Source organism: Hylobates moloch, unplaced genomic scaffold, assembly GCF_009828535.3.
Source record: "Hylobates moloch isolate HMO894 unplaced genomic scaffold, HMol_V3 SCAFFOLD_1, whole genome shotgun sequence".
NCBI lineage: Eukaryota > Metazoa > Chordata > Mammalia > Primates > Hylobatidae > Hylobates > Hylobates moloch.
This window is the reverse complement of record NW_026652276.1, coordinates 81,185,646-81,212,227: the sequence shown is the minus strand read 5'-3', so window position 1 is coordinate 81,212,227 and position 26,582 is coordinate 81,185,646. Positions and strand designations below refer to the sequence as shown.

Sequence of the window (26,582 nt, the reverse complement as noted above, 5' to 3'; positions counted from 1 at the left end):
TTCTTTAATGCCGATTTGTGAGATTTTGGTGCACCCATCCCTTGAGCAGTATATACACTGCACCCAATTTGTAGTCTTTGCCTATAAAATATTTTTTTTAAAATAAGTTGAGCAAAAGAGAAAACTCACTGAAGAAAAAGACAAATGGTATATAAATATGGAAAAGTTCTAGCCTTTTTAAGTATTCAAAGTTAAAATAAGTAGATAAATATTTTTTCCTTTTAAATAAAAAAGAATTTTTTTAGGAAACTATACCACTAGTGGGAAAGTAATTCATATATTTTTGGAGACCATCTTTCAGTTTTAAGTGCATATAACTCTTTAAACCACATGTTCTCTTTAAAGGATTTATTATGAAAAATAAAATTTCACAAAAACTTAGAGAAATATCTACAACCTGCTGTTAGATGTACAAAATTAAATTGTATAACAATGTTAAAATAATTCCTATCACGTTGTCTTCTCTCCCTTTTTCAAAAGTATCTCTATCTTGCATATATGTCAACATACTGTGTTAGTAACTGTGTGTGAGGCAGGAGACTCCTATACTTTATGTAACGCCTGAATTATTTTCAGTTTTTGCGTTAAACAAGTAATACTTAGATCTAAGGTTATGTTAGCTCAAAATAACAATGGCTTAAACAAGGTAGAAAGGTATGTCTCATATTTCAAGTCCAACATAAAACTTCAAAGACATTAGAGACCCAGGTTCCTTCTGTCTTTCTGCTCTACTTCTGCTCTACTTTCCTTGCGTTGGCTTTCTTCCTTTAGGTCACCTCATGATTCATTGTGATTGCGATAGCTTCAGCCATCTCATCTAAGTTTCATGCAACAGGAAGAGAAGAAAGGGCAAAAGGGGGATAAATCAGTTTCCTTTCAGGATCCTGATTACAACCGGCCCTGGAACTGTATGGATTTGAACTGTATGGGGCCACTTATACATGGATTTTTCTCATAAATATATTAGAATTTTTTTCGAGATGTGCAACAATTTGAAAAAAAACCTCAGACAAACTGCATAGCCCAGAATTGTTATTATCATTTTTATTATTAAAGACAAGGTCTCACTGTGTCACTCAGTCTGGAGTGCAATAGCATGATCATAGTTCACTGTAGCTTCCACCTCTTGGGCTCAAGCAATCCTCCTGCCTCAGCCACCCGAGTAGCTGGGACTACAGGCATGTGCCATCATGCCTGGCTAATTTTTTGTAGAGATGGGGTTTCACTATGTTGCCAAGGCTGGTCTTGAATTTCTGGGCTCCAGCAATCTGCCTGCCTTGGCTTCCCAAAGTGCTGGGATTACAGGCATAGCCATAGCACCTGGCAGCCCAGAAATATTGAAAAAAAAAAAGGCATGTCACAAACACATAAAATATAGGAGACACTAGTCTGTTTTATCATTTGCTACCATAAAATATACACTAATCTATTATAAAATAAAAGTCTGTCAAAATGTATACATATATAGATGTACATGGCACCATTCTCAGTTGAGAGAGTTGAATTGCTTGATATGTACTATAGATTGAGGTCTGCAGCTGCTGTTGCCTGCCATTTCAGATAGGCAATTCACCTTGTAAACAGATAATGTAAACTTATTGTATTGATAAATAAGTACAGTACTGTAAATGTATTTTCTTTTCCCTACACCTTTCCTAATAACATACTCTTTTCTCTAGCTTACTTTGTTGTAACAATATAGTATATAGTGTATATAACATACAAAATATGTGTTAACTGTTTATATTATCAGTAAGGCTTTCAGTCAACAGTAGGCTATTAATAGTTAAGTTTGAGGAGAGTCAAAGTGACATACAGATTTTCACCTGTGACGGATTAGCACCCATAACCCTCATCCCCATTTGTTCAAGGGTCAACTGTACATCTCATTTGGCAGAACATAGTTAAATGGACACAACTAGCTGCAAGACAGCTTATGCCATGTGTGCAATGTGGTCTTTTAGCTGGGGTCATTGATGTCTTTAGTAAAATCAGAGTTATGTTACAGAAGAAGAAGGGTAAGATGGACATTAAGAAGGTGACCATCAGATTCTGCCGTAGAAATTTTTTCCAACAACCTTAACTACAGTTTCTCTTATATACATATATACACACACAAGCATGTGTACACATACATATATGATCTTTATTGTTCATCTCTATTTCATGTAATTACATTTTGAAATTGAATTCTCTATGAAATTTTTATGAAACATCTATGTTGTTTAGGGCCACTTAATAAATCATGCATTTGACATTATTATTATTATTATTATTATTATTATTATTCAAGTTGTATCAGTGAAAAGTAATGATTTCCCCAATTGCCATGAACGTTACTTTGAGGTCTTTGGAGATACATAGGACTGTGTTTAAGCCTGAGTGTCACTGCTTATTGTGTGTATGGCTAGAGGCAAGTCAGCCTCTCTGAACTGTGTTTCCTTATCTCTAAAATGAGGTTAAGGATTGTGATATATGTGAAGCATCTGGCACATGATAGGCATTTAATAAAATGATAGCTACAGCCACTTCTGATGTTATTAATATTCTTGACTCCTCTCTCTTTTTCTCACATCTGCTCAATCAGTAAACCATTCTGACTAAATTCTTGAATTAATCTGCTTCTTCACATTGCCAGTTCCATTGCCTTACCTCCTAATTGGTTTGCTTGCATCTCCAGTCTTTCCCATTCAAATCAATTTTCCATTCTGTAGAATGATCTTTCTAAAATGCATATTGGTCATGCATCAAAGAAAACTGTTTTAAAAAAGAGAAAATACAACCTACAAAGGGGGAGAACGTTTTTGCAAATCAGATATCTGATAAAGGTCTAATATCTAGAAAATAGAAAGGCATGTGTGGTGGCACATGCCTGTAAGCTCAGCACTTTGGGAGGCCAAAGCAGGAGAGGATCATCACTTGAGCCCAGGAGTTCAAGACCTGGGCAACATAGAGAGACCCTGTCTCTACACAAACACACACAGAATTAGCTGGGTGTGGTGGCATGCACCTGTGGTCCCAGCTACTCAGGATGTTGAGGTGGGAGGATCACCTAGGCCCAGGAGGTCAAGGCTGCAATGAGCCATGATCATACCACTGTACTTCAGCCTGGGCAACAGAGCAAGGCTCTGTCTCTTAAACAAAACAAAACAAAACAAAAATGAAAAGAAAGTATACAAGAAGTTAAAAATAGGAACAAAAAAAAGAAAGTATGAAGAACTCTTGCAATGCAGCAACAAAAAGACAATCCAGTACAAAATTAGGCAAGGACTTGGATAGAAATTTCCCAGAGAAGATATGCAAATGGTTACAAACATAAAAAAGATGTTCAATCAATATTATTGGTCATTAGAAAAATGCAAATCAAAACCACAATGGCTATAATCAAAATAATGAAAAATAAGTGTTGCCAAGAGTATGAAGAAATTACTAGTGGAGATATAAAATGGTACAACCACTATGGAAAACAGTTTGGTGGTTCCTCAAAAAGTTAAACAGATAGTTCCCATATGACCCAGCAATTCTGCTCATAAGTATATACCCAAAAGAATTGAAAATCGGTATTCAAACAAAAAGCGTGTATATGAATGTTCATAGTAGCACTATTCACATTAGCTAAAGTTGGAGACAATCCAAATGTCTATCAGTAGATGAGTGGATAAACAAATTGTGGTATATACGTACAACATACTAATACTCAGTCATAAAAAGGAATGGAGTGCTGATACATGCTACTACATGGATGGACCTCTAAAACATGGTAAGTGAAAGAAGACAGATGCAAAAGGCCACATATTATATGATTCAATTTATATGAAAAAAACAGACTAGGCAAATCCATAGAGACAGAAAACAGATGTGTGGTTGCCAGGGACTTGGGCAAGGCAGGAATGGGGAAGTAACAGCTTAATGTGTACTAGGTTTTCCTTTGGGGTGATGAAACATTTTGGAATACAGGTGATTGGGGCACTCAATGTGATTGAATCATACACTTTAAAATGTTTAATTTTATGTTACGTGAAATGTACCTCATTTTTAAAAATGCAAATTGGTTCATTTCACTACCTTGCTTTTAAAAAGCCTTTGATGACTGACTTCTCATTGCCTTAGAATGAGGTCCAAACCCCATTTGGCTCCTGCTTGCCTCTGTAGCTTTATTTCTTATCACTGTTATGTTGTTGAAATACTGAGTAATTTGCAGTTCTTCTAACTTATAATGCTTTTTCTTGCTTCCTGGCCTGAAGCACTCCTTACCACTATATTCCCATCCCAACTCCTTCTTTTCATTCAATTCTCAGCTTAACCCTTTCTCACTTTTGAGACCCTCACCATACCACCAAGTGAGTGCTATTTACTCCTTCTTTATATGCCAATGGAACTTTGTTCTTCTGTCAAATGAATTTAATTTTTTTTTTTTTTAAGGGACCAGGTCTTGCTCTGTTGCCTAGGCGGGCTGCATGACACCATCATAGCTCACTGCAGTCTTGAACTCCTGAGTTTAAGCAGTCCTCTTGCCTCAGCCTCCTGAGTAGCTAGGACTCCAAGCACTCACCACTATGCCTGGCTATTTTTTTTTTTTTTTTTTAAGATACAAAGTCTTGATGTGTTTCCCTAGGTGGTCTCAATCTCCTGGCCTCAAGTGATGCTTCTCCCTTAGCCTCCTGAGTAGCTGAGATTATTACAGTCGTGAGCCACTATGCCCAGCCTGATTATTACTTTTTAATTTTCTGGTTTTACAGCTAGTCTATAAGCTCTGTGAATTCAGATATTGCCTCATTTTATCTTTAGTACACTGCCAGATAAATGGTAGATGCTCAATAAGTATTTGTTAAATGAATGGAATTACGCTATACTTGTATTTTCCTATCAAAAATGTAACTTTATTAAGTGGCCTATCATAAGCACTGTTATTAACTAATATTAACATAATATAAACTAAAATTTAAGGAAATGCAATGTCCTCTAAGGGGCACGTTTCTTCCTAATCTTCAACTGTTCTCTATCATGGCACCCTTTGCCCCTCTCCCTTCCTTAAGGCTAACTGGATAAAATATAACCTCCTACGTCATTGATCATTTCCTTCCACCTGCCTCCAGTATTCTCGGAGTCATAACCTTTTCATGACAGAGTATAGTGCTGATGACAATTTGCTGTTTCCAGCTTGTTAAAAGAGATGAGTGATTTATTTTCTTAGTGCACTGAGTCTTGCATCTCTTTCAGTTATTTTCCTTGTCCTCTTGCCTTCACATCATACCTTTGAACTTCCGAAGTCTCTTCTTTTTACTTCCATGGCCATACATTCCCATGGTTCCCCTGACTTTTTGGCAACTACACACTCTGCTGCCTTTGCTGTGAGCATTTCCAAGATTCAGCCCTTGCCTTTCTGCTCTTCTGTTTTTATACTTTTCTTTAAAATCTGTTTTCATAGTTTGGCAATGCCAACAATTTTGAAATCTCTTCATTTCCTCTCATTTGAAATGTATTATCATCTCCATTGTCTGAGACCTTTCCAGTTACATGTTTGTTACTTCAGATGCTGCTGTTCAAGAGTAAGCAATATTGTCTACCCTACTTTCTACTTTTTCATGACAGTTCCCTCTACCAATTTAGTTATAACTGATACTCATTTTTCTAGGCATCATGTAGGTTTGAAACTTTGGACTCATCTCTCTTGCTCTTCTTCCACATCCAGCCATTCTCCCATGGTTTTTCCCTTTCCCTGTTACTACTAAGTATCACATGATGTGTTCCTCCCTAATGCACTCTTTATACTCTCACCCTGACTCTCCCTCTGTTTCCCCAGGTGATCCACAAGAAAAAGTTAGGTACATTTACTTAACCCCTATGTCCCCATTGTGCTTTGTGCACGCTCCTTTTTTGTATGTTTTACACTGCATTATGATTTGAGATTTATGGGCAAGTAAAGCCCAAATGTGAGCTCCTTGAGAGCAAGAAGAGTTTGAAAAATTCCTTTTATGTTAGAAACTTTGCTGGAATTAACATATGAAGTGTAGATTAATTTCTTTATTGAGATGTTTTAAGGATTCAGTAAATTAATATTTGTAAAATCATGCCTATATTGATGTTTAATTAGTGATGGTAGGAGAAAAACTAGTTTTAATGTCTTCATATGTAAGCCTCTAATACCTTCTCAGACAGTTTTCTAATTGCTATATGTTTGTTAATTTTGCTTTCCTAAGTATGTTTTATCAAAGCCAGTTCTTTAAACTTATTCTCAACCCCATAACACATAATGTTGTTTATATAGTCAATACTTTAAAAATCATGAAAGAAGTAAAATACATTGTTTTGAAATCCACTAGCAGTTATGCATTGATTGCTTAATACTGAAAAATTAGTATATGCCATTTTAGCAGTTTGTGCTGTCTTATGTAAAAGTTGCCATAATGGTGATATTAAAAAGATATTTAAATGGGATCATGGCATGTTATAGTGTGAACAAAGTTAACATGTTAATGTGGGAAAAAGAAACCAAAGAAATAGTGAAAGAAGTATGGTGTGGAGTAAGAGAGATACAGGGTGGCAAAAGCAAAGGCTAAGGGAATAGAAGAGAAGGCATGTTGGAGTAGCTCTAAGTATGTTCAGAAAGTTAAAAACAACAACAACAAAAACAACAAAAAGTCCATTGGAATTGACCTCTTGGAGATCCTTAAGAGTGTTAGTGAAGTGCCGAAGATCCCATCAGTGTTTGTAAAAGGGTAAATAAAGTGATAGAATTTGAGATACAGATTTTCCATATAAGAAACTTGACCATTAGCAGAAAAAAGAGAATGAGGTTAATGGGTTTAGTAAAAGCCTCTGTAAGATAGGGGGTGCATTGGAGGGGATTATGATCACATAACAGACCAAATTCCAAGGATTTCTTAGAACTGTGCAGACCGTGCATGATGGGATAGCCATCTGGGGGTCTTTGTTGATAAACTGTTAAAAACGTTTCTAGTGTGAATAGCCACAAACATTTTCAGTGCTTTTTTGTTGGTTGAGTAAACCGAAGAGCACGAATGCAAAAGCAAAATTTGACGCCAAATCACAGAAGTTGCCATAAACACAGAAGTTCCCTAGTGAGGACACTGCCTGTGCCTGAATTTCATTTGTTTCTGCTGCAACCATTTCTTACGTTTTTCCTGGTAACTAGCCAGATTAGAACTGTGAATGAAGACAAACTGGTCTTGCCCAGATGGTAGATGAGATACAGGTAACTTGGGTAGATAGAGAAAATATTTAGGCATTTGATTTGGAATATCTTAGAATTGAAGAGATATGCTTACTCTTTTGTCATGGGGGTTTGCAACCTTAGTATATGCCTAAATCTACAGCTGCTCCTCATTTCCCAGATGGCATCTATGGCTGGGAGTACTTTTTACCATCTGTACTTCTCAAAGAGTTTGTGAACTCTCTTTTTTAATTATTGGGAATGGAAAAACTAATTGGTAAAGTGGGTAAATGATGTAAAAGATTTTTAAAATTTGAATTAGCACTTTTTATACCTATTTAACTTTTCAAATAATATCAGTACTTCAAGTCCTTTTTGACCTTCATCATTCATTGTCTATCTACCATCTTTGTTGTTTGCAATACTCCACAATATTCCCTAATAACTGTTTTGTACATGGATTGGTATTTTGAGCCAAATTCCAAAATTTTTGCCTCCTTCCAGTACTGTAGTAAGTACTGTTGTTGGCATGTACCCAGAACAACTAACACAGAATGGGTATGGAGTACAAGCTTATGTGAATTGTTCCATTCATCTAAATGCTTTTAAGTCAATAAAGTATAGTGTTACAATTTGTGAAAGTAATTTAGAAAAACATACTCTTAATATGTTTTGTCAATGTTTCCATTTATGTAAAACACTGAATAGTGGGAGAAGCAATTTCCCAGTTAGGAAATACTTTTATAACTGAAAATAATAGAGTGACATCTGACTCTGAAAATGAGCATATTCTCTGTCTAGGGATTTCTAGATTTGGCATGTTATTAACTTTTACTTTTTCTTCTTTTGGGCTTATGAGTCATAAATGCATTTCCTAATGATGTGTTGTAAATAAGTATCCTCTGATAATCAGTAGATACAAAACCTATTCACTATCTTTTCTCTTTAGGCAGGTTCTACTGGGGAAAATTCTCTAGATAGTTTGTCCATTTATAAAATTAGACACTTGCCATCTTTGCTCATTTTCAAGTTCTCTGTTTACAAAACTATTAAGAAGGTGTGAAATGCAGCCAAACTTCCCAGTTTATGGGGAATGTCTGATGATTACATTTCCTACATGTTCATTGTTCGCACATGAAGAAATTTGGCAGCTGTGAGATTATAAAGTTCAGAGTATCCAAATGTAACCCTCACTGGGATTTTGGTTCCCTGCTTTCTGCCACCACCATCTCACCCCCTTTTGTAACTCTTTTTGTGGTAAATGCTGTGTTGGCATTTCTTAAGCTTAGTGATCCTTAAATTTTCTTGTTTTTTTTTTCCATGTATCAGATGCTATGAATAAATCATAGATTAAAAGTTCACCTGATACAGAGTCTTGTCTTCAGGCCATAACATACCCAAACTGTTAAGATTTCTTATGTGTGAAATTCTCAATAAAGAGGTTTTATATTGGTGCCATTATTGGGAGAGGAGGGCAGTAGTGGTAGCTAATCTAAATGTTATAATTATTTCAGAATTACTCTGCCAGAAAGTTATGATCATACGTAGAAGACTTTGTAGCTAACTTTGAAAGTAGTGGAAAGTGGTTTTCATGTATTGTTTGAGTTAATTTAATTTTGATTATATTTGGTTTTTAGTTCAGGTAATTTTTTTGTTGAAAACTTCAAATGACAATTTCTTCATGGTTACTAAAGATCACTCATGTGGAGTAGTTTCAGATTTTTTTCTGAATACATGTATTACTTTTAGAGATGTAAAGATGTGAAATTACTAAGAGAGAAACCCATGTGATTTGTTTAGTGGATCAAAAGTCAGTACCTCCTTTGATCCTAAGTGCCACTGATAGTTAAATAGATACTGAAGCTATGGGCAGGCTGGACTGATAAGAAAAAAGGAGACAGAGAAATGGGAAATTGGGAAAGAACTGTGCAAATAGGAAAAGGAGAGAGCAACAGAACAGAATTAGTACCACAGTGCCATAAGTGCCACCTCAGATACTTCCATCTCCCATCTCCTGAAGAATTCAGTAACAGTTTGCAAATGGTCAACACAATCATTTAGTGATCCTGTTTGATATTTTCAGTACATTCTGTGTATTTCTTGTCTGTTTTCAAAATGATGATGCTGATAGTTTTTATTGCCCTGAAGGTTATTCTGAAGTTTAGCATAATTTTATTTGTTCAGTAAATTATTTGAATAAAAGTTGTATGAATGAAAATTCTGGTCCTTATTATTTTTGGTGATTATCCTGCAGTGGGAATAGAGAATTTATAATTTTAAACTCTGTCCTTTGTGTTTCATTCACAGGCTGTAGAAGAAGAAGATAAGATGACACCTGAACAGCTGGCAATAAAGAATGTTGGCAAGCAGGTGAGGTGTACTGTTAATAAGTTATGCAGTTGCATAATAACATGTTCTTATAGAGTTAAAACTGTTTTAGGGCCTATATAATTTTTTTCCTGTCTACTCTACGTTTTTCTTCTGTCATGTAAATGTGATACTAATTGTAATGGTTACTAAATTTATTTGATGTCAGGTTCTCTATAGAGAAGTAAATCACAAATACCTAAGAGATATTATCGTCAGTGAAAATAATTTACTAGGAACAAATTAGGACACTTGTATCCTGAATTAATTTTTTAAGTACTATTTTTACCTACAGATAAATAAGACAATAGAAGGGTAGATTTATTTCATATGTAACAAGGTTTGTTAATCATGTACTTTATCAATATGTAGGTAATATTCCTGAGAAAGGTTAGAGCCTTATTGGGTTATACTGAGTGAAGAGAAAGGGCTTTAAATATTTGCTCTTTCACTTTTCTAAGACGAAATATATATTTTAGTCTCTATTATCTGAGGGTGGGGGAAGACACCAACCAATTAAAGGAATCTACAGATTAATTAGACTGTTTTTTAAAGAATGTTGATTACATTTTTTCCCCATTTCATGGAACATGGTTATCATATTGCTGATGTTGGCAGAATCTTGATATTTCAGATGCAAGACACTAAGCTGTCTTTGCTTTCAGCCATCCTACCATATGCTCTGATCCCATCACATCTCACAAGCTATGTAGGTTTGGGCCAGGACCATTCTTGGATGGGAAATCTCTAAGAATCACCCAGCTGCCACAAGAAGTAATGTAGATAACTGAGGGAAGTGTGTTACCAATTCACTATAAAATGAATTACTCCAACAGAGCAGTAGGGGCAAAGGTCTGACTTTATCGTATGTCATAAATGAGAAAATCAAATTTCACTACCTTCTAAGTATTACAATTTAAAAACAAGTACCCCCAAAAAGCAAAATGAAATACAGTTCATTTTATTTTCTCATCTTATGTGATATCACCCTTGTTATCTTTTCCACTACTTATTTTAATCATAATACTAGATCACCAACTTGGAGCCTTATACTTTATAGAATTCAGTAACTGTTTTTTGAATAAATGCCTTTCCGAGGCCATAGTTTCTTGATACAGATTTACAGCAGCAAATAAAAGGTCTAAATAAAAAATGAAACTGAAAAATATGTAATTGGCAAAGTTTAATAATCATCAGAATCATTTTTAAAAATATAGTTATTACCTCACTGGTTTGGCCTACTTCATGGCAAAAGCAAAACTGTCTATAATGGAATTAAACCAATATCTTTTTTTTCTCCTGCCAGTGTTTCTCAGTCTTTTTCACCTAAAATGCCCTAAGACTTATTTCTGAAATAAAAAATATGTTGTAGTCCAGTCACTTGAAATTATTTGTAACATGTTGTATCTCTGGGTTGTTTAAAAAAAATAGTGTATTAAAATAAGGGTCAGAAAAGCATGGCCAAGAAATAATTCCGATAATGAACATTTGTTTAAAGTTAGGAGTCTTGGGTATTTTAACAATAACCATAAGAATATAATCCTTTAAATTATAATTTTTCTATTGTGTATAATATATATTCCTTATTTCAAAGCTCTGAAATTTTGCTCAAATACTTAATTTGCCTAAAACATAAATACATACTAAGCATTTTAATTTAAATTCCTTTATTACAATACAATTTTAAGCCTCCTTTTTAACTCAGTCTATTTCAAAAATAGATTTGATCAGGTTTAAGTTAAAGGATTGCACCTATATAATTTGCTATGATACATTTTTTCAAAATAGCTACATGAAACATTCTTAACATTTTAGAATTGATCCAAATTGTATTTAAATTCTTCAACTACAAACGGCAACTTTTGATCCAAGGATATTTTCTGAATCATTTAAAGCACTACTTTTGAAATATTAAAATTGTACAGAATTCTGATTTTTGCTATTATAAAACATAGAAGTGCTGAGAATTCACACTGAACTCTTACCCATTGGTATGTCCGCTTTGAATTAAGCATTCTCTCAGACATTCAAGATATATGAATGGTAGAGAATACACACATATATTCAGACAGGTATACATACATAAATGAAATTTTTAAAAAAAATCAGATGATTGTGAGCTGTATAGAATTCCTTGTTACTCCTTATAAAAATCTCTGGTACACAGTCATTGCATTGTATAAATCAAGCTTTCTTTGTGTAATCTATTATTTTATTAGCTACTTTTTGATTTAGAAACTCTAAGAATGTAACAATATACTAGTAAAGTTAAATTGTAAAATATTTAAGTTAGGTCTGGCTTTCTTTACTAGTTTCGTCAGCTACTGAAAAAAATTTAAGTAATTTTTCTACCAGTAATATGGTTCTGTTTTCTCTTTCCTTATTTTTGTTCTTTTAGGACCCCAAACGTCATTTGGAGGAACATGTGGATGTACTTATGACCTCAAATATTGTCCAGTGTTTAGCAGCTATGTTGGATACTGTCGTATTTAAATAAAGCAACGAAAAATGCTATTAATGATGCTTTCAGTGTATATTCCTCTGTTGTTCCTAATGCTCAAAATCAAGGGACCTCTGAAGGTGTACTTGGCTAAATGTAAGACATCTGGCATCATTTGCAGCACTGTAACACCTTCAGTCTCAGTTGTGCAATTACTTCTGTTTCTTTAGTCAGGGTCTTTGCAGATTCTAAAGTTATACATGAATACATCAAAGTGGACAAATTTTGTTAAGATCCCATTTAATATTTGAAAAAATCAGTAGCACAAATATATTTTGATTGTCACTTACAAAATAAAATACATTTACAGTCTATGCCTCCTGAGATCTTTTTGGCAATGGGTGGGATTGATGGAATAACATTTGACAGTGGTCTAGAAATCTCACACAAAGATATGTTTCCCTTTGCATTTTAAGATCTTATAACACATAAAACAGTGTGATAACAAAATTTCACAAATGTATAATGATTTCCATTAATGAGTGGCTACCTAATTAGTGAGTAACTCAGAAAAAATGTTGACATTTTATTAGGATTTGTCATAAGCTATTGTATACTATCTTATAAACATATTATACTTTTAGGATTTTGGAAGAGTACATTTACAAAGAAAAGGGAGCAGTTTTAATTCAGACTTTATCATGTTTTAAAAGTACATTTCTACTAACAGTTTTGAAAATGGGAATTGGCTGCTGCAAACTCTACTGGACTTTCATCTAAAATAACCACAGAAAGTATATGTCTAAAAAGCAAAATGAGGAAAGTAGTCATAATGTGAGTTTAATATAAGCTTATAAGCAATAATTTTGTTATTGTTTGGTCTCATCTTTTCTAAATTAGGACTACCCAGTTTTCTAATAGAGAAAAAAAAATGGCTAATACCAACTTCTAATGTGATGTACAAAAGTAACTGCCCCTGTTATTACTTACGGTTCAGAACCATACTGATTATACCATTTGTATGGCAAAAGATACAGAGACAAAGATCTAATTCTAGTCTGCACCCTTGTGAAAATATGGTGAGAGTATTACTATAGCTTCATTAAAAGAATGTTTTACATGGGGACTTGTAATTTAACTTAACCTACTAGAACTGTTATGAGTGCTGTGATAGATCAAATTACTGTCCTACTGGAACAAGTCTAGGCTCTTATTGGTTGCCTAGTGAAGTTACCAGAAACTGAAAGTAGAAATGGCTTAAATTCCCAGTATGTTTCACAGTATCTTTTTTGGTGGAGTAAGAAGTATTCTGAGCATTTCTTGCTTGTCCTATGGTTTACTGTTTCAGATATAGTGACAGTATATTTTATGTAGGACATGTAATATGTATTAATTTAAGTTGTTGGGATTACATTTAACCATTTAAAATTAAAATATAAGTGGAAGTTAGTGAAATTTTCTTTTGCCTAATTCAAACTTGTGTGCAGGCTTTTTGGATATGATTTTTCCCTTTGCAAATAAGATTATATAACTTATTTCGCAGATGTTGTTAATGAGTGCTAGTCAATGATTTTTGGGGGTACAGTGCCCTCAGAAGAAGGCCTTAACATTTCAAGAACTATTCTCAATATTTGGGTTGAAAGGGTTTTTTTGGTTTTGGTTTTGTTTTCCACTTAGTCCTCTGAAAATATCCAGAGTCCTGTGACTGGGAAGGCTTACCTTGCCTGTTTTTTGCCCTTATTTGATCACCTCATCTTCCTGGACTCCCTATAGCCACACACCACTTACTCTCACTTGGTTCATGTTGGTGACATTCCCAATTTCAGAACCTTGTCAAAATCTTTGCTAGCAAAAACCTACATTACTTTTTGTAGATTTGGAGTCGATCAAAATCAAGATGCCCTAAGAAGGCAAGGCTCAGTGAACACCTTTGTCTTGGAATGTACAGCTATTTTCGCAGCAGCCTGATGTCCCAGGCCCAGTTAGGCATTGAAAAGATGCATTTAATCACAAACTTAGTAAGCTGTTTAAGACTGTATGTGTATGCGCACACACGTGCACGCATTCAAGCATGCTTATGTGAGTATATCTACCCCTCCATCATGCAGAGGTAAAGCAGCTCTGGAAACAAAACTGTCTCTAGCGCAGAAATGTCCCTGCTTTTCTCTCAGACTAGTATGGGGGCACTGAAAGTTCCGGCCTCACTATTCAAAGTGTCATCTGCCTGGACCAATAGCATCTGGGTCTTATGGAAATTCGTTATATATACAGAAAGCAAGCCCCACCCCAGGCCTATTGAATCATAATAAGAATCCTGGTGTGGTTCATATACACTTTAAGGTTTAAGAAGCCTTGGCCTTCTTTTAGAAGTATGGTTCACAGGCACATGTGGTGGTTCTGAGGAAAGCCTTCATTTTCCTTAATATATATAAATTCAAGGCATAGCCTATATGTGAGCAATCACTGAATTTGGTACCGATAATCCAAAGTGGGTCAGAGAGCAGCACATCAATTCCTTAAAAACTCTGAAGAAGGTGCACTCTTTCCCTTTTCTATCCTTTAACACCTTAACATTTCATTTTAGCATTCTTCCTTTTTTTTTCTTTTTTTTTTTAAAAAAAAGCAGTTTAGGGTGTCGAGAATGGCAAAGCCTCAAAAAGAGCCCAGGTGATGTCTCACCTCTTTACACACTTAAAGCTCTGTCCCACTGAGAACGGAGGAAAGTACTGTCTTCCGACGCAACGGAGGGAGAGGCACTCAGGGACAGAGAAGTTGAAGATGGATAAAGAAGGAAACAAAAGTAGCCAAAAGTAGTCAAGAGGTCAAAAGCCTCTCATGAGGGCAAATGGCGGTAGAAGGTCAAGGGCAGAAAAACAAGTGTCAAATGGCATCCCCTACTCCCCTCCCCCGCACCTCAACGACTCAACAGCTGAGACTGCTTGTTTATGAAGCTTCCTGGCCAGGAGCTGAGGTTTGCTTTCGAAAGGAAAAATGGGTCTGGCTCTCTTTTTATCCCAGAAAATTGTCTCGGCTTTAGTCTGGGACATCTGGTCATCAACCTGCCCTGCCCAGGCCGCCCGCGCAGGGCCTTGCCCGCGGCGCCTTGATGGAGGCCGCAGCTGGTGCCCTCTGCAGCCAGGGCGCCCAGCCCGCCTCGAGGGGCGCAGTCTCGGCTCAGCGCTGACCGCTCGGCCCACCGAGGCGCAGCTCTGAAAATGCACCACAGTGGCGAAGTCCCAAGTCTGGTTAATCCGTCTCCGCCCATGCTCAGGACCCACCCAATGTTCCCAGGCGCTGCTCTCACTCCGGGAGCTGCCCCTGCGCGGGTAGGACACACGGGCTCGCTCGAAGCCAGAGGCTCCCCCGGCTGAGGTGCCCAGGCCGCGCGTCTAGCCCGGGAAGAGCATGTGCCCCTGGGGTCTGCGCCAGACGCAGCTCACCCCTTGCTCCTTCAGTTTCCCGGGCGGAGCCCACCCTCGGGCCGGCCAGCTCTCGGGGCCGAGAGGAGCTCTGGGCGGCGCTCCTCCTGCTCATTCCCGCGCGGCTCGGCGTCCGGGAGGAAAGCCGCGGGAGGGCAGGTCAGCGAGCGCCGGGCCGCGGGAGGCAGCTTTGGGCGGATAAAAAGCCTCTGCCGCTCTTGGCCCTCTGGCTCAGGCCGAGGGCTGGGCTCCTCTGTAGAGCCGGTGCTGGGAGACCTCCTCCCTACACCTCGGGGTCTCTTTGGGCCTCGTGCTATTTATTTGTGCCAACATCTTTTTAAATTGGTTTTTTTCTATTCCTCTTTAGATTCTTTTTCCTTTTAAAATTACTGGCATGGATGCTTTTCCTCCCCTCCAGATTATATAAACATTAAACACACACACGTACACACACACACACACACACACACGTTTTCAGTAGCGATTACTGTGTTGACACCACTTCCACTCTGTCTCCCCAGATCAGCGCTTCTGACGAGCCCATTTGCACGGGGACTCGGCCCTCTCTTTTCCTGGCGAGGCTTTTGAACCTGTCGCCAAGGCAGTACCTCAGAGAGAAGGAAATGCAGAGGGACTAGAAGGATGCATGGCGCCTGCCCCCAGTTAGATGCTCTTCAGATAATCTGCAACCAAGTGCGCTGATAAAATATTTAATAAAGAGCCGGTAAACATCACTGCAAATACATTAAGGCATTTCAGCCCGACAGCTTATGATTATTTCAAAACTTAAAAAGGAGATCATAGATTGTCACTGTTTCTGTGCTCAACCAAGAAACCGAACCTTCCTGAGGTGGGTGGATTGGTGGGTGAGTTGCTGCTTTTCGCCCCCTCTCCTCCCCCCCTTCTGCTTGTCGCTGTGGCTCTCAGCAACAGGGATTTATTTATTTATGTTTGCAGTTTAAAAGGTGGGGGTAGGGGCGCCGAGGACACGTAGGATCTGCTCACAAAGCACCAGCTCAGGTGTTGTGTGCTTTTGTATTAGCTGGAAAAGACAGACTCTGGAACTTTTACAGGGCGAGAAGAGGCCACCGGCTCGCGCTTTGTATACTTTGCACTTGAAATCGTTACATTCAACTGAATATTTGGCTCATTCAGATCCGAAAAGTCTCCTAGCATCGTCGAATTCCCTCCTCCGCCCCTCCGCTCTAAAGGGGGGAAGGGGGGGGGAAGGTAGGAAATGTTTAGTAAATTGCACATCTTTGAATCTTCCTAAAGCAGTGGTCACAAAGCTTAAAGGTGACACAACAGTGCTCACGTAAACCAACACACATTCCCCACCCCCCAAGCCAACAATAAAATCATCCCCTTCAATTTGCCATGATCGTCGCTACCAGGAGCCAGGTGATTATCCTAATTAATGTCTATCTAATTAAATTACTGTCAGCAGTTAACCAATGGCAGGAGCCGTTTCATCGGCTGCACAAGCAGCAAGATCAAAAGTGAGCCTTTTCTGATTGCTGCATAGTGTCAATTGGCCAATCTCTTCTCCCAGGGAAAAAAAAAAGTAAATCAAACCTTTGAGAAGCATTTGCTGGTTGAAGTGCTTTCTGTCTAGTGAGGGGGTCTGTGGATTTCTAGTTTATGATAAATAGGACTTTAAAAACCAGGGACGGGAGGGCGAGTGTTCAGGTTCTAGAGCTATGCAGCTGGAGCACTGCCTTTCTCCTTCTATCATGCTCTCCAAGAAATTTCTCAATGTGAGCAGCAGCTACCCACATTCAGGCGGATCCGAGCTTGTCTTGCACGATCATCCCATTATCTCGACCACTGACAACCTGGAGAGAAGTTCACCTTTGAAAAAAATTACCAGGGGGATGACGAATCAGTCAGATACAGACAATTTTCCTGACTCCAAGGACTCACCAGGGGACGTCCAGAGAAGTAAACTCTCTCCTGTCTTGGACGGGGTCTCTGAGCTTCGTCACAGTTTCGATGGCTCTGCTGCAGATCGCTACCTCCTCTCTCAGTCCAGCCAGCCACAGTCTGCGGCCACTGCTCCCAGTGCCATGTTCCCGTACCCCGGCCAGCACGGACCGGCGCACCCCGCCTTCTCCATCGGCAGCCCCAGCCGCTACATGGCCCACCACCCGGTCATCACCAACGGAGCCTACAACAGCCTCCTATCCAACTCCTCGCCGCAGGGATACCCCACGGCTGGCTACCCCTACCCACAGCAGTACGGCCACTCCTACCAAGGAGCTCCGTTCTACCAGTTCTCCTCCACCCAGCCGGGGCTGGTGCCCGGCAAAGCACAGGTGTACCTGTGCAACAGGCCCCTTTGGCTGAAATTTCACCGGCACCAAACGGAGATGATCATCACCAAACAGGGAAGGTAATACTACATTTTTGGCTGCCGCTGCTCTAGGCGCAGCCGGGGACAAGTGCACCTAGGTTGTGACTGCTGCGGCAGCGACAATTTGGGGTCGGGAGCGGAGTGGAAGGCGCCCTAGAGTTGGCTAGTTTTGGAAAGGGGAAAAGTGGAAAGGATAACCGCCACAGTGATGTTGGTGGGGGGGGGACCCCGTTCTAGGAACGTGGTTGGAGAGCCAGTAAGTGGCCAGAGGAAGGCAAGAAAAAGGAAGAGCCCTGGCCAGCGGCTGGGCGATGGGAGGGACGCATCAACACTGGCATGCACGGACAGGTGGAGACGCAGGTCGCCAACCTCGCTCTCCACCTGGGCAGTGATATCTGCCACCTTCCCACTCCAGCTCACCCGCCGCTCTCCCTGATTTGGGTTGCATTTCTTTTCTTCTCCCACCACCCTTTTTCTAATCCAGCAAATATTCGCCCTATTTGCTGCAAGTACAAGTTTTGCTTTGCTATCTGGCGCCCCGCTTCTTGCATTTAATCTTTAACATTTATGTTTCTTTTTTCCTTGTTTTCTCCCCCCACCCCTTAATTTAAATAGGCGCATGTTTCCTTTTTTAAGTTTTAACATTTCTGGTCTCGATCCCACGGCTCATTACAATATTTTTGTGGATGTGATTTTGGCGGATCCCAATCACTGGAGGTTTCAAGGAGGCAAATGGGTTCCTTGCGGCAAAGCGGACACCAATGTGCAAGGCAAGTCCTTCCAATTAACACATTTTCTTGACACTTATTTAGGTGAGAATGATTAATTAAAGCCTTTGTGGACTGGCTCGAGCGACTTTTAAAACGATCGGCCAATGACTTCTAAAAGGAAACGAGGGGGACAGGGGGACAGACTGAGCTGCGAGAAGGGGGAGGATTATGCAAAAGCTATTTTAATCACCCTCAGTTAATAGGAAGAAAGAATGGCCTAAAAAAGCCCCAGTTAATGGGCTTCACGGTGGAGTAAGGTGTGTGTATGTGTGTGTGTGTGTGTGTGTCCTACATGGTGAGGAGTTGGGACTGGGCAGTGCCAGGGGCATATGTAAACAACGTATTTCTTTCTCTAGGAAATCGGGTCTATATGCATCCGGATTCCCCCAACACTGGGGCTCACTGGATGCGCCAAGAAATCTCTTTTGGAAAATTAAAACTTACGAACAACAAAGGAGCTTCAAATAACAATGGGCAGGTCAGTGGCTCAAGCGCTCGTGTTCTCTCTCTCTCTCTCTCTCTCTCTCACCCCTTCCTCCCTGACATCCAGTTAGTCAGTGTAAAGCAGCATATGGAACTGGATACACGTTTCTTTGCTTCATTACAAAGACTTAAAAATTGTATTTCCACCCTCCAAATTTATATTAAATCTATAAAGTTGTTCTCATTGGCAACACCTCCGTCGGCCCAATTTTGGAGTGCCCGACCTTCCCAAGTACTAATACGGATTGATTTTGAGAAGAAACCCCACAAGATCTGCAGGTTGTGGAAATCTTTGTTCCTCCTTACAGGAGGACTAGGAGAAGGGCCCTGAAGATCGGGCGGTCGGCTTCCCCCTTTTCTCCGGTGCCCCGGCTTATCTTCGCTCCCAGAGGTGCGAAGGCCGGTCTGCCCCAGTCAGCCAGCCGCCAGCCAGGCGAGTCCCGCGGTCAGTTAGCCTGGGAGGCGGGCTTCAGGCTGCCTCCGCCGGCCCGGGCGCGCAGCCGGGCGCACTCAGCCACGCGCACAGCGACCGCGTTAACACGCCACCCGCCGCTCCCCTTTCTTCCTGCCGGACAGATGGTGGTTTTACAGTCCTTGCACAAGTACCAGCCCCGCCTGCATGTGGTGGAAGTGAACGAGGACGGCACGGAGGACACCAGCCAGCCCGGCCGCGTGCAGACATTCACTTTCCCTGAGACTCAGTTCATCGCCGTCACTGCCTACCAGAACACCGATGTAAGGAGACCTAGGGGCTGGGCGCGAGGCGGGCGGCACAGACATCTCTCCCACCCTCTCACATTCTCCCGCCATGCAGGACTAGGGTACTAGCAGTGCTAACATCAGCAACAGCTGGCTCCGCTGTGCGTTTTAAGGCCTGGGGCTCGGGGCCTGCCCACGGCACCTTTCCTAAATACCAAGCCGGTGGGAAAAAAGCTTTCTATTTGTTTTCGTTGCGGGTCACCCGGGCCACCTTTGAGGTGGCCAGGATTTCTAAAGACTCTTCTTTTGGGAGTTTTAATTTGGGCTTTGAACTAGAACAGATTAAAATCTACTTTTTTAAAAAAAAATTCTCTCTTTCCTTTAGAAAACAAGCAGATTTCCCCGTGCATTTTATTCTTGGCAAGCTTTGGCATCTAAAAAAAAATTTCTCTCTCTTTTTTTTTCATCTCAGAACTGATGGCTGAAATGAACAAACATCACTGTTCTGGGAGATCAAAAGAACATACACATTCATATATGTGAAAACTACAATAAATCAAATTACTGAGGACTATGGGTTGAGCTTTCTAGCACTTGAACCACTTCCGATTTTGCAAGTTTGCAAAAACTGATTTTGGTGGCTGATTTGACTACTAGGAGTGATAGGGATTTTTGTGTTTCTCTCTTTTTTTTTACTTAAATGATAATATCAGAAATTAAAACATGCTTTTAAATCCAACCTGATTTTAAGATGCAACTTGTGGTTTCTCAGGTTGTGAGTCAGAAGCAACAAACGTTTTAAAATATAAAATACTTAAAATAGTCAACATTTAGTGATGAATTCAAGTTCTCCTTAAAGATTTTTGTCTGAATAAGTGCATTGTGTGTAACAAGCATTTTTAAAACGTGAGTTTGAACCAATTTAGAAAACACAGGAGCGCTAACTGAAAGCAGTCCTTTGGCTATAGGTATCATTAATTAAAACATGTTCCTCACAACTTTCATGATACTTTCTCTTTTTTCCCTTTCCACTCAATCCCTCAAATTTTTCAGTTAGGAAAACCTTGCTATTTAATAAATTGTAGGCCTTAAGCCCCTGTAAAAGTGGCAGATGATATATTCTCAAACACCCAGTCTTCACGTATAAAAGGTGAGATAACACTCATTTCTTTTCTTTGCCAGATTACACAGCTGAAAATAGATCACAACCCTTTTGCAAAAGGATTTCGGGATAATTATGACACGTAAGTAATTTTGTATCTTCCTTTTCAAATAGCTGTGGAATTGGGCTTTAGGTCAAAGGTGGATTATTATGTACAAGGATTTTGAAAGCCTGGAATGCGTGAAGACAAGGTTGTTTTAGAGGTCTTCTTCCTTCTTCCTCTTCCTCTTCTTCTTCTTCTTCTTCTTCTTCTTGCTCTTCTTCTTCATTTTGTTGTTGTTGTTGTTGTTGGCTCCCCTTCTCTCTGGTGACCTGTGGCTTGGTACTTGTGCGGTTTTTGGTCAGAGGTTTCCTCCACCTAATTTTAGCTTTCCTGTGTATTACAAAGTTGTTGGCGGGCCTTGGGGCTGGCTGGCTGGCTGGGGAGGCTGCCCTGGTTCTCTGGTGCGAGTACTGTACTGTACGTGGCGCTGCAGATGCTCAGCTCAGATTGTCTATGTCTGTCTGAAATGGGCAATTCTGCCTAAAAGTGCATGTGGCTCCTCTGGCAGTTGTTAACAGTCTCCTTAGCATATGCGACTTTTATTTACCCATTTCCAAGTTTTGTGTAATAGCATTTCCTGTGCAGGTTTACCACGGACTGAATACAAATATGCACCCACCACAGGCGAGTTCATGAGCAGAACCGCTGTTACGGTCGTTTTAGGCTTTTGGAAAGATTCAGACGGTGTTGCTGTGTATTATTTATAAGCTTCAAAAGAAAAATATCTCCTCTTTCTTTTGTATCTAGGTGTGTTTTAATTAAACATGCTGGTGCCCTTTTCTTTAGGCCTCCCTTACCTCCCTCTTTTCTATCAAAATGCTGTTCTCTGGGGGCAACAGTAGGTGTAAACTGAATGCTTTCTGGGCTTGTTCTGCAATTCTCACTCAGGGTCCATAGTGCCTAAGAGTTCAGATAGTGTTATAAATCTAAATCTGGATTGTGGGGTTCCCCCACGTTTTCTGACCATAAAAGGAAAGGGTACATACATCTTAATTTCGTGGCTTACATTGAGCGCCGGAGACAGAGCTAAAAAGTTGAAGCTGCCTTTGACTAGCATAGATTCAATGTGTGGAGAAAGAGACAAGTGACTGCCTCTATTCCATCTCCAAGCAGATACCAACCATCCCTCCTGATATTTTCTAATAATTTAAAAGAGAGTCATTGATATTACTGCCTATAACCACCATATATATTCTTCAAAAGTACTCCAAAGGAAGCAAGTCTCATCAATATGATTCCCCAGAATAAAAACTTGGCTACTCTATTTCTCGCAATCTAAAAAGGTGTGCCCAGCACAGTGGAAAGTATATGGCCCAAGAGACTAGAGATGTTAGAGGAGAGTCCTGTAGATTTTGAGATTTTAATTCTGTTGTGAACATCTGTTCAAAAGCATTTTATTTTGCACAAATCAATTCAGTAATCCCAAGTGGGTGGGACCTGGATGGGCATCTAAACTGTATCTTTTGCAGACTGCTTTTTTCTTTTTAAAATATTGTGGTGATAAACAGAGAAGATATTTGCACCTTGCTAGTTATGTTCCCTTCCTGCCTCCCTCTACTTCTCTTATTTGAAACTGGAATTCAATTTCAGGAGGGAAATTTTGTGCACTAAACAGAACGGACCTGAGCAGCCACAGCAAAACTCTCACATGCCCCTCCTCCTCTGGCTGCCTTCTGTTGGAAAAGCCACTCCTCTTTGATCTTAAATCACTTTAAATCTTTCATAAAAGCTTCTTTATCTCTACAAAAAAAATACCTGAGATTTTTAGGGGACAGAGAAGAGTTGAGTGGTTTATGACACTCTTCCTTTCCCCTTTTACGTTGGTTACTTGGACATGGCTCAATTTTGGAGAAAGAGGGAGAAATATAAGGGTTCATGGGGTACTAGGAGCTTGCTTGGCCACTCACCAGGGAATCTCCTCCCCAAAGGATTAAGGTCTGACAAGACTGAGGCTCTCCTTCAAAACAGTCTGTTGACTAAAGATTAAAACATTTATGTGTGAGCTAAATAAAAAGGGAGGCATGTGTGCATGTGTATGAGAAAACACTTCTACCAATCTTCATCCAACCCTTGGTTTCCTCTCAATTCTAATGGGATTTTCTAGGCCCGGGGCCTAAAGTTAATCTTTGATTATTTTATCTAAGGTAATTCCCAGCAACACAATCACTGTCGGTGGTTGGGCAAGTTATTTAACTTCCTTTTGCCTCAATTTCCTCATCGGTAAAGTGGGATAATAAAAGTTACCTAGCTCACAGTGCCTGGCATATAGTCGAGCTCCGTAAAGGTTAGCTATTATTAGTGGTCCATTGCATGCAGTAGGCTGATAAGTGCACTGTAGGTTTGCACTGTAGGTTTGCCCCGAAGTTTCTGCGGGTAACGGACCAAAAGCTAGGAAAAGAAGGTCAGAGTAAAGAACACCTTTTCTCTTAAGATAATATTTCTGATTGATGACTACTGTTTCCGAGTAGTAATTCTTGTTTGTATTAGTAGAGGTGGGAGTGAAAGTTTCACACAGGGGAAACAATAGACACTAAGTACCTTGGAGGCTTCCAGCAGCACCTCGGGTTCCAGAACACGGGTGAAGGCCAGTCTTTGATGATTACTGCGTGCACGGCTTTTTCCTAGGGGTTTCTGAAACAATCTAGAAAAAGGAGAGAAATCACCTGAACAATCAAAAGGACACAGGAGGTCTTAAAAGGGTGGAGGAGTGAGTACCTTGCTTAGAAATTTCACTCATAAACTCTGACCGCACAGGAAAGGCCCACTGGGCAAAGAGCATCCTACTCCCTAGGTAAATCTGCCTTCATGTGCACACATATGTTGGAGAAGTGGGATGAAAGTCCTTGCTTGTGCCCCTCTCTCAGTACCCCAGTACACTTGACGAGAGAGAGCAAGAGAAGAGGGAAGTCGTTCCCTTGATGGTCTGTATCTTGCTCAGGTCCCTGCATAGACAGATTGGCTCCTTTATAATTCCATGATGTATTCTGGGAATGATAGAGGTCTGTGGCCTCTTGTATTCTCCAGGAAATCCTGGACTGCAAGTTTGTAGATGGAGGGTGTGGGGGTGGGCGAAAAGTGGAGGTGGCCTTCCCTTCTGCCCCCACCCCCACCCCAAGGGACCTCCGCGCCACCCCTCGGCTCTCTCTCTCTCTCTCTCCCTACCCCGCAGGATCTACACCGGCTGTGACATGGACCGCCTGACCCCCTCGCCCAACGACTCGCCGCGCTCGCAGATCGTGCCCGGGGCCCGCTACGCCATGGCCGGCTCTTTCCTGCAAGACCAGTTCGTGAGCAACTACGCCAAGGCTCGCTTCCACCCGGGCGCGGGCGCGGGCCCCGGGCCGGGTACGGACCGCAGCGTGCCGCACACCAACGGGCTGCTGTCGCCGCAGCAGGCCGAGGACCCGGGCGCGCCCTCGCCGCAGCGCTGGTTTGTGACGCCGGCCAACAACCGGCTGGACTTCGCGGCCTCGGCCTACGACACGGCCACGGACTTCGCGGGCAACGCGGCCACGCTGCTCTCTTACGCGGCGGCGGGCGTGAAGGCGCTGCCGCTGCAGGCTGCAGGCTGCACTGGCCGCCCGCTCGGCTACTACGCCGACCCGTCGGGCTGGGGCGCCCGCAGCCCCCCGCAGTACTGCGGCACCAAGTCGGGCTCGGTGCTGCCCTGCTGGCCCAACAGCGCCGCGGCCGCCGCGCGCATGGCCGGCGCCAACCCCTACCTGGGCGAGGAGGCCGAGGGCCTGGCCGCCGAGCGCTCGCCGCTGCCGCCCGGCGCCGCCGAGGACGCCAAGCCCAAGGACCTGTCGGATTCCAGCTGGATCGAGACGCCCTCCTCGATCAAGTCCATCGACTCCAGCGACTCGGGGATTTACGAGCAGGCCAAGCGGAGGCGGATCTCGCCGGCCGACACGCCAGTGTCCGAGAGCTCGTCCCCACTCAAGAGCGAGGTGCTGGCCCAGCGGGACTGCGAGAAGAACTGCGCCAAGGACATTAGCGGCTACTATGGCTTCTACTCGCACAGCTAGGCCGCCCCTGCCCGCCCCGGCCCCGCCGCGGCCCGGACCCCCAGCCAGCCCCTCACAGCTCTTCCCCAGCTCCGCCTCCCCACACTCCTCCTTGCGCATCCCCTCATTTTATTTGACCCTCGATGGCCGTCTGCAGCGAATAAGTGCAGGTCTCCGGGCGTGATTTTAACCTTTTTTGCACAGCAGTCTCTGCAATTAGCTCACCGACCTTCAACTTTGCTGTAAACCTTTTGGTTTTCCTACTTACTCTTCTTCTGTGGAGTTATCCTCCTACAATTCCCCTCCCCCTTATCTTTCTCTTACCTCCTACTTCTCTTTCTTGTAATGAAACTCTTCACCTTTAGGAGACCTGGGCAGTCCTGTCAGGCAGCAGCGATTCCGACCCGCCAAGTCTCGGCCTCCACATTAACCATAGGATGTTGACTCTAGAACCTGGACCCACCCAGCGCGTCCTTTCTTATCCCCGAGTGGATGGATGGATGGATGGATGGTAGGGATGTTAATAATTTTAGTGGAACAAAGCCTGTGAAATGATTGTACATAGTGTTAATTTATTGTAACGAATGGCTAGTTTTTATTCTCGTCAAGGCACAAAACCAGTTCATGCTTAACCTTTTTTTCCTTTCCTTTCTTTGCTTTTCTTTCTCTCCTTTCTCATACTTTCTCTTCTCTCTCTTTTAATTTTCTTGTGAGATAATATTCTAAGAGGCTCTAGAAACATGAAATACTCAATAGTGATGAGTTTCCCACTTCTCCTCAATCCGTTGCATGAAATAATTACTATGTGCCCTAATGCACACAAATAGCTAAGGAGAATCCACCCAAACACCTTTAAAGGATAGGTGTCTGTTCATAGGCAAGTCGATTAAGTGGCATGATGCCTGCAAAGCAAAGTCAACTGGAGTTGTATGTTCCCCCCCCCCCCAATAGAATAGCTCGACATCAGCAATATTATTTTGCCTTATTTGTTTTTCCCCAAAGTGCCAAATCCATTACTGGTCTGTGCAGGTGCCAAATATGCTGACAAACTGTTTCTGAATATCTTTCAGTACCCCCTCCACCTTTATATGCTGTAAATCTTTGTAATGAATACTCTATTAATGATATAGATGACTGAATTGTTGGTAACTATAGTGTAGTCTAGTGAAGATGAATTGTGTGAGTTGTATATTTTATGCATTTTAGTTTTGAAAATGACTTCCCCACCACCTAGAAACAGCTGAAATTTGACTTCCTTGGGAGAACACTAGCATTAATGCAAGTAAGACTGATTTCCCCCTAAGTCTTGTTATATTTGATAAGGAGCATTAATCCCCCTGGAAATAGATTAGTAGGATTTCTAATGTTGTGTAGCAAACCTATACTTTTTTGTATTTAAAAATTAATGTGAAATATGCATCATACACAATATTCAATCTAGATTCCAGTCCATGGGGGGATTTTTCCTAATAGGAATTCAGGGTCTAAACGTGTGTATATTTTGGCTCTTCTGTAAATCTAATGTTGTGATTTTTATATTTGTTTCGTTTTGTCTGTGAACTGAATAATTTATACAAGAACACACTCCATTGAGAAACGTTTTGTTTTTTGCTCGTTTGTATCGTCTGTGTATAACAAGTAAAATAAACCTGGTAAAAACGCTAA

The 26,582-nt window shown here is 41.0% G+C and overlaps 2 protein-coding genes and 1 long non-coding RNA gene across 4 annotated transcripts in view; 2 read left to right on the top strand and 1 right to left on the bottom strand.

The window, feature by feature from the left end:
- Positions 1–12,059, top strand: part of PSMD14 (proteasome 26S subunit, non-ATPase 14) — a 102,917-nt gene extending 90,858 nt beyond the window's left edge. For both annotated transcript variants that reach the window (XM_032755574.2, XM_058441660.1), the window contains 2 exons: positions 9,482–9,544; positions 11,940–12,059. In XM_032755574.2, coding sequence (XP_032611465.1) covers positions 9,482–9,544; positions 11,940–12,038 — 162 coding nt within the window. In that variant the 3' untranslated portion in view covers positions 12,039–12,059. The remainder of the gene's footprint in view (positions 1–9,481; positions 9,545–11,939) is intronic.
- On the bottom strand, positions 737–24,217 carry LOC131383927 (uncharacterized). Its single transcript, XR_009214335.1, has 3 exons — positions 24,113–24,217; positions 23,449–23,551; positions 737–817 (listed from the first exon to the last, which is right to left on the bottom strand). It is a non-coding gene; the product is annotated as an uncharacterized LOC131383927 (long non-coding RNA).
- Positions 16,847–26,582, top strand: TBR1 (T-box brain transcription factor 1). Its single transcript, XM_032755573.2, has 6 exons — positions 16,847–17,792; positions 18,369–18,523; positions 18,880–19,001; positions 19,583–19,741; positions 20,888–20,949; positions 24,080–26,582. Exons 1-6 carry the CDS (start codon positions 17,101–17,103, stop codon positions 24,936–24,938), a joined length of 2,049 nt encoding a protein of 682 aa, XP_032611464.1. The 5' UTR covers positions 16,847–17,100; the 3' UTR covers positions 24,939–26,582.

Excerpts from the sequence above, each read along its gene's own strand:
- TBR1 (XM_032755573.2), top strand. The coding sequence starts at position 17,101 with ATGCAGCTGGAGCACTGCCTTTCTCCTTCTATCATGCTCTCCAAGAAA. Across the intron at positions 17,793-18,368 it reads ATCATCACCAAACAGGGAAG|GCGCATGTTTCCTTTTTTAA; the intron begins GTAATACTACAT and ends TAATTTAAATAG. Across the intron at positions 20,950-24,079 it reads TTTCGGGATAATTATGACAC|GATCTACACCGGCTGTGACA; the intron begins GTAAGTAATTTT and ends CCTACCCCGCAG.